The 8,201-nt window shown below is 38.4% G+C and overlaps 1 protein-coding gene and 1 long non-coding RNA gene across 2 annotated transcripts in view; one reads left to right on the top strand and one right to left on the bottom strand.

The window, feature by feature from the left end:
* LOC107662390 (uncharacterized) overlaps positions 1 to 8,201 on the top strand; it is a 254,756-nt gene that overhangs the window by 183,802 nt on the left and 62,753 nt on the right. The window contains exon 3 of the long non-coding RNA XR_001631210.1: positions 7,068 to 7,169. This is a non-coding gene — a long non-coding RNA (uncharacterized LOC107662390). The remainder of the gene's footprint in view (positions 1 to 7,067; positions 7,170 to 8,201) is intronic.
* On the bottom strand, positions 2,222 to 3,920 carry LOC107662382 (homeobox protein Hox-B1-like). Its single transcript, XM_016452378.1, has 2 exons — positions 3,290 to 3,920; positions 2,222 to 2,535 (listed from the first exon to the last, which is right to left on the bottom strand). Exons 1-2 carry the CDS (start codon positions 3,918 to 3,920, stop codon positions 2,222 to 2,224), a joined length of 945 nt encoding a protein of 314 aa, XP_016307864.1.

Genomic DNA, 8,201 nt, shown 5'->3' on the forward strand with positions numbered 1-8,201 from the left:
TCTAATTTGAACGAAAGTCTGTCAATACAGCACAGATAGAAAGCAGATGTGTGCGCGCATGTACTTATGTGGGATGCTCCTTTCTCTGAGATTTTCTTTTAAGGTGACCTTTATATTGATCAACGACTTGAAATTACACTCAGAGGGGAAAACCCCCCAATATGTCCAATCTTCGTGACAAACCTAAACAAATCCTGTAGATACTGTAATGTAATATAAAATACAGTGACTGAAATCTGCACCAGCAGATGGTCGAGAGAGAATCATAGAACAATAAAGGCCTAGTGTCTTATTTCCAGTATATGTTGAACCAAATCGTTTGTATTTGATTAGATTATTTGTGTATATGTTTAAGTCAGTTATCTTTTAAATGCAACTTTTTTAATGGTATAAAACTTTTTTTTCTGTGGAAATGTTTCTAAAAGGTACTTTTATGTTATTAGGGATATTAGAAGTCATATAAAGCATTCATTCCGTCATAATTAAATATGTTGAATGTTTTTGAACATTTCTTTAACGTTGACGCAGAAACGGTCAGATAAGTTTTTGCCTTCACTTAAGGGAACTGCTTGTTATATATAATATGTGTTGTCTTTCTTGCCACAAAAACACTGGCCTGGTGAGAGAGATGCGTTTCAGTTACAGAACCACCCAGGGAGCTGGTGTGCGTGAATGCCACTGCAACCCAGCATTGTTTTCCTCTGAAGTGGACTTAATGCTAACACTGCTACAAAGACCAAATATGTCTGTCATGGCACAATTTAAAGTCTACGGATTTTCAATCTTGTCTTTAATGAATTAATATGTCTTTGTCAATTACAATAATATTTTAGCAACCGTCAGAATTTGAGAGCTAATGAAAAATAGATATTTTTCACATTTAAGAATGCTTTATTTGCTGTTGGGCACCCGAGAATGATAATTCAATGCATGTAGCGTAGGCTACTATTCTAAAGATTTATGGTTTTGAAAGTGTTTAATGTGTTTAGCGAGTAAATAAGAAGCCCATTCATAACAACACTCAATAACTCAAATACACCGCCCACAGTTCTGTTCTGTTTCTTAAAAGCTTGTCTTTCTTTTAATTTGCTCAGATTCAGTGCTATATGTGTCACCCCTAAACCACTCAGTGAGAGAGTCTGTTTGGATGTTTAGATATCCCAGAAGCACACCGAGGTAAAAAGGTCATCTTTACCCACCCTGATTGCTCAACAACATTCCGTTCCGTTCTCCGAGCATCCTATCACACTATTGACTGGTGGTCGCTTTCTCACCCTCCAAGTTAAGAGAAGAGCTATATTAAACCTTTGTCATCATTTATTCTATACTAACATTTTTTCCTTATTCTTATTTATTTTTATTTTTTTAATTATATTTTTCTTATATTACGTACACACACGCATATATATGTAATCTGGTTGCAGAGACTGGTTCAGTAAAATATTGTTTTTATTTGAGGTAGATAAAGAATTGACAGAAGCATTTGATTGAGACATTTAGATTACGGAATCATACAGACAGTAACTAATAAAACTCAGTTCGTCTGCGCTTAAAAATACTAGGCTAAAAGATCAAATTTATTAAATGTTTTAATTAAAAAAGTACATTTTAAACACCCTGCATTGCCTTTTTTCTACAAACGGAATTGAACTTTCCCAAGATTCGAATTTAATCGCTGTTAATTGGCAAATGGAATGGAATATCACAGTGCACACTGAGAAGGAATCGTTCACATATTCCAGTAAATTGTGCTGGTGCTCAGTAAAGGCCTACCCTGTAAACGCATAGTGCAAGGAGTCCGAAAACCCCTATAGCTACAATCCTCAAAACTCAAATATATGAAATGTGTACATTTTCATAAATGCAACAAAAAACACCAATGTTGACAACAAAATAAGCTCCCTGTAAAGTCAGTTAGGTTCGTTTAGTGACTTGTAAACATTGTGAAAGTGCATTATATTTATCATAATAGAAATACCCTGTATAACACACACAAACGTTTCCAACAAGTATTGGAAATTTTGTTCGAGGAGACGGTGTAACTATGTTCATTGTTGTGATAAAAGTCTCTCTGCTCTTCACTTTTTCGCCTGACGTTCGTTTTTTTCCTCAAACGAATTGTCCATAATAAAAAAAAGCACATTGTGGAATGCTTAAATTAATAGACTTTACGATATATTTCGAGTCTGATGTTCAATGCACCCGAAGTCATTGTCCTCGGTTAGGAATCCGGACTTGGAGAAGCTCCTGGAGATGTTGAAGTTGAGTGATCAGAGTGATCCTCGAGGTCTTTAGACAAGGTGGAAGCTGGCGCGAGTCCCTCCTTCTCTCGCTTCTTCTGTTTCATTCGGCGGTTCTGAAACCATATCTTCACCTGTGTCTCGTTCAGCTCGAGCGTGGCAGCAATTTCGACTCGCCGCGCTCGCGTGAGATACTTGCTGAAGTGAAACTCTTTCTCGAGCTCCGTGAGTTGTTTCGTTGTGAAATTCGTCCGGATTGTGTTTTGTGGTCCCAGTCCGTAATCGGCCACTTTAGCTGGGAGGAAGAAATGAAAGAATAGTTAAATGGCTGTTTGTCAAACAATGAAACACAGAAATAAAATGCTATAGTCATAATTCATTGGCTTGTTTTATAAAACACCAACAACAATCATGTGTGCTCGTATTCTTAACTTTTATTAGATGTGACTTTAAATTGCAGTATCAGGCAAAAAAATTCAACAAAGTTATACGTTATTGCAAACTTTTGTTAACCTTACTATAATTCCCCCGTTTGTATATGTTATCAATTTTGAAAGAACTCATAACGGGGTATATGGAGTACATGCAATTCAATACTCCCTAAAGATGGCTTTATGACCACTCAATTTGTACAGTATGTCAAAATGGTGGCCCCTGTGCGTAAAAGTTGGTGCACTAAATCGTTGCGAGGCAAATACTGCTGGGACAGGAGACGAAAGCTTAAGAACACAATGGAGGCCAACAAAAACGAATGTTGCGCGGCCAGAACCGGGGACAAGCTAAGGATAACAGTGCTGGTGCATTTCCAAGGGCAAAGGAAAGCATGTCTGTTCGATGCATTAACGCACAGGGAGACGGGTTGAAACTGAAGTAAACAGGCCTTTTTAACTTATATGTCTTTAGATAGCCTAGGTAAAAAGTTTCTAATTTGAGTATAGCCTAATGTTATATTTTGGTGACCTGCAATCTTATTTGCTTTAAGGCATAGTTGCTCTTGTTTTGAGTGTGCAGCACATAGATATTTTCGTCACAGAGGCAATTCAATCCACCTGTTTTAGGAGGGTTCCTTTTGACTTTCATCCAATCGAATGTCTTCCCAGGTGGCGACTGATCCGTGTCCCTCTCCCTCCCTTGGGAGGCCGATAAGTCGGCGTAGGTGCCTTGTGAGTAGCCTCGCTGGTGATTCTGGCCTTCGCATACATGATGCTGGTAAGGTGCGGCTGGAACGGCTCCCTGCGCCCCGCAGTACGCACCGGCCATGGAGCCATAGTGAGGACCGACGTTTGAGTTTGAAAACCCCGATGAGTGATAATACATCCCATCCTGCTCAGGGTTCATGAAATACTGGTGCTGAGCGTAGTCCGGATTGGAGCAGGCCTGGGTCCCATAACTCGTTGTCCCCGTGCCACCGTAGGAAAGGCCAATGCCACTCTGATGAGTTTGGTGCTGGTGATGCGCGTAGACGCTGCTCTGGTGCTGATGTTGTGCTGCTGCTGGCTGGTTGCTCCCCCCTACGTAAAGTCGTCCATCAGCGTTATAGCTGTCACTTGCGTGTCCGTTATGGAAGGGGCCCGAGAACGCCTGATCCAAGTGGTGGTATCCAGCCTTGGGCGAGTAGGCGTTCGTCCCACGGTTACAAATTGTGTACTCCAAAAAAGAGTTCATTCTGGAATTGTCCATGCGCAAGTAATGGCGGAGGGTCAACCTGAGAGATCGGGAGAGCCTCCTGTCCTGCAAGCTCGCAACAGTATGTCATGCGGAAGGGGGGAAATGCTTACCTCTGGAGTATTTGCTCGTGCTTCCCTATAACACATCTTTACCTCAGCTGCTGGTCACGTGAGACGTCACGGCGCCAATGGTGAGGGGACCTCAAGAAGTTTGTCAGCGCACGGCGACCATCCATCACGCGCTTGACATTTGCATGACAAAGCCACTTCAATCAAACTAGCCCATCAATCTGATAACAGCTAGAATATGTCAAACCCTGCGTGAAAGTCTCTCCGAATGAGAGAAAGAGAAATAAAGAAAGAACGTTTCAGAATTTTGCATTGAGATTTTGTTCTTCATCTCCTCTCATCGCTTACCAGCCGCGTTAGTTTCTAGTTTTAATCGCGCGAGTTTGAATAATGCGTTATCTTCGTACTGTAATGGGCTGAGGTAGGCCTATGTGATTGTCCTCTTTAATAAGAGTAATGTTCAGTGTTGCCTATAAGACAAGCCCAACGCAGAGTTCATTATGTGTGTTTAGGAAGGAAATCTCTTTAACACTCGAATTGGAAGTGACGCCACGGTTCACAGGTCGGTCCGGGTTGGCTTTGGACCCGTCTAATTTCATCACTGAACTGATCTGTTACCAAAACGAAATTAAGTCGACAGCGAGCCTTCTGTTGAGTCCAAACGAGCAGGAAAAGAACGCCAACGAGTTCCTTTTTCTCTTACAGCCTTTGGAAACCGGTGTTGCTGCATTGCTGCCTGATATTGTTCTCCTTTTTTCCATTGAATCCAAATGCAGATCAAAGTGAGAAAGATAGACTTTACAGTTGGTAACTTTCGTTTTAAACCCGTCGGTTATAAAGCGCGCTTTCTAAACATAACTTCCAAAACTTTAGGATTACAAGTCAAACTAATGAGTTCGTCTGCACCATGTATTGCTTGACAGGCGTTGGTGGACAGCAGGAGAAGAGAGAAGCTAATAATTAATTAAGATGACAATGCTGAGCAAGTCTTCCTCTTCATATAAAGCCCACGCTCAATATACGGGGGCTGAAGAAGTTCGAATATATTTGCTCATTAGTACATGGTGGTACAAGAAAGGGTAACAATATAACGCCCACAGTGATTTGTTATCTGTTTCTCTTACAGCCTTTGGAAACCGGTGTTGCTGCATTGCTGCATTGCTGCCTGATATTGTTCTCTTTTTTTCCATTGAATCCAAATGCAGATCAAAGTGAGAAAGATAGACTTTACAGTTGGTAACTTTCTATTTAAACCCGTCGGTTATAAAGCGCGCTTTCTAAACATAACTTCCAAAACTTTAGGATTACAAGTCAAACTAATGAGTTCGTCTGCACCATGTATTGCTTGACAGGCGTTGGTGGACAGCAGGAGAAGAGAGAAGCTAATAATTAATTAAGATGACAATGCTGAGCAAGTCTTCCTCTTCATATAAAGCCCACGCTCAATATACGGGGGCTGAAGAAGTTCGAATATATTTGCTCATTAGTACATGGTGGTACAAGAAAGGGTAACAATATAACGCCCACAGTGATTTGTTATCTGTCGTTTCACGTGCCAAGTGATTGTCTAGTTGTGCAGCCAAAATCTCCGAACTACTTTGAGCAGTTTTCTTAGTAGCCTTGTAGCTCTGTCCAACACTCAAAAGTGCTTGAGGCTTCTGGTTGTTTTAAACGAATCCATCAGTTGATTGGTTGCAGTGGGGTGTAGCCTATATGTAATATCTTTTTTAATAAATTGGAACAGTTCATGTTTCTAATGATCACAAACGAATCATTAATGTCATGTAAGATTCAACGAGCCTTGCTAGTGTCTTTTGATGAAAGAAATTAAGAATTTGCCAACCCTAATATTTTCTGAATCTGATATTCGTTTCAACGGTTCTTCAAATGGCCGCGCAAAACTACTATAATTAAAATTGTAAGTTGTGTGTGTGAGGGATATTCAAGCAATAATGATGCGCAGATTTTTGAAATGGATGCAAGAGAGGAGAATTATAACGTAAAAAGTTTTTCTTTCAGAGCATACAAGATAAAATGTTTATAAAGGAGACTCCATTTATAGATGGAAAAGAACATAAGAAAACAGAAAAAAAGAACAATTTAAAATCTATAAATGATATAACAATAATAATAATACGTTTTTATTATTAATATAATTGATATATTAATAAATACATTTACATTATTTAATTGATTAGCTATCAACTATTATTTGCATAAGCTTAAACGTTCTTCAGACGGAAAAAAGACGTTGCGCACCCTTGCGGCTCGCTGTATTTCTGCGCAAGTAAGTAATCGTAACAGCTATAAACAGATTTGAGAAAAAATACTCTTAATGATTTTAAATATGAAATGATTCTTGCTATTTCACTTCATTTTTGTTATTATTACGGTACATTAATATATTGTAGATAGTCCGATGTCTTGCGGTCGTTTGACGGGATTGTTCGCAATATCTCGAAATGCAAGCAACAGTTCAAGTCTGGATACTAAAACTTTTTTACGAAAAAACAAAACTAATATTATGGACAACTTTGAATAAAACAATTTAATTTTAGAATTATTTTTCGAGCTGTAGTGTAGCTGTGGCCTACTAGGCTATTGCTCTAAAAGGCGTCATTGCATGCCACGTGCTTAATGTTTCTGAACACTCCAAGTTGTGAGACTAAAATTACTCCTACACTTTAACCAGTGAAACTTAGGCACAAGTATGTTATGATACTACATTATTTAATAGTTGTGAATGATGTATGGGATCACTGCTGTGAATTTTATTGCTTAAGGTATATAAAACCTTAAAACTGAAATCATTTTTATTGTTCAATTTGTATACTTTGGCAGTTCCTTTGCTGTTTTGCTAGGCAAAATGTAAAATGCAGATGAAAGTAATGGGGCTCCCATCATAACTACCTTTAATTTTTTGCATGTCCAAGTCATTAACTTGCATAATGAATGGCCCTTGAAGCCATTCAAATGTAGTTTTCTTTCTTCATTCCACACCACATGCTAAACATTAAGAGTTTGTACAAACTGCATATGTTAACCTTAACATTACAACTGAAATCTTGTTATTATTAATTTCCTTTTACAGTTCGTCAACCCAGGCCTTTTAAAATTCTCAGTTCTGAAAGCCGGCTAATGTCCTTCACCCACCACACTTCCACTTTGTCGTCACTTGAGTAGCTGATGTGAGGTAAGCGTATTGACACACACCAGCTTTGCAGAATAATTTATGCAGGTAGGCGGAGATTAAGGTATTTCCATTGTACATGTAAAGTGGGATATTAAGAAAATCACTATACAAATAAATGATTTTCCTCCTGCATCCATCCTTTGTGGGGTGACACCTACTCAAAGTCAGTCATGTCCTTATTTTCATATGCTGCACAGAGGTTAAATGAGCCATCTGCTTAAATTATCCAAGTCATTGTGTAATAAACAAATTTAGGACATGTAGATTGTCTAAATTTAACTTCCAAAGTGATCTAATTTATCTTAATCCACTGATGCAAACGACCAAAAAGGTGATGGAGCAGTAGAAACAATGGCATTTGTTTGGTTTTTGTATCTATCTATCTATCTATCTATCGCAGAATAATTTATGCAGGTAGGTGGAGATTAAGGTATTTCCATTGTACATGTAAAGTGGGATATTAAGAAAATTACTATACAAATAAATGATTTTCCTCCTGCATCCATCCTTTGTGGGGTGACACCTACTCAAAGTCAGTCATGTCCTTATTTTCATATGCTGCACAGAGGTTAAATGAGCCATCTGCTTAAATTATCCAAGTCATTGTGTAATAAACAAATTTAGGACATGTAGATTGTCTAAATTTAACTTCCAAAGTGATCTAATTTATCTTAATCCACTGATGCAAACGACCAAAAAGGTGATGGAGCAGTAGAAACAATGGCATTTGTTTGGTTTTTGTATCTATCTATCTATCTATCTATCTATTGTTCTTTCATTCTATCTATCTATCTATCTATCTATCTATCTATCTTTTGTTCTTTCTTTCATTCTGTCTATCTATCTATCTATCTATATGTCTGTCTGTCTGTCTGTCTGTCTATATATCTTTTGTTCTTTCTTTCTTTCTTTCTTTCTTTCATGTCAATGAAAGTCAATCAAACTCCAAGCGAAGGGTGATTTATCTGTTGCCATTGTGTGACCTGTAGATCTGGACTGAATGTCTGAACTAGTCTGACTAAGCATAGTCCT

This window comes from Sinocyclocheilus anshuiensis, unplaced genomic scaffold, assembly GCF_001515605.1.
Source record: "Sinocyclocheilus anshuiensis isolate Anshui unplaced genomic scaffold, SAMN03320099.WGS_v1.1 scaffold11, whole genome shotgun sequence".
NCBI classification, from domain to species: Eukaryota; Metazoa; Chordata; class Actinopteri; order Cypriniformes; family Cyprinidae; genus Sinocyclocheilus; species Sinocyclocheilus anshuiensis.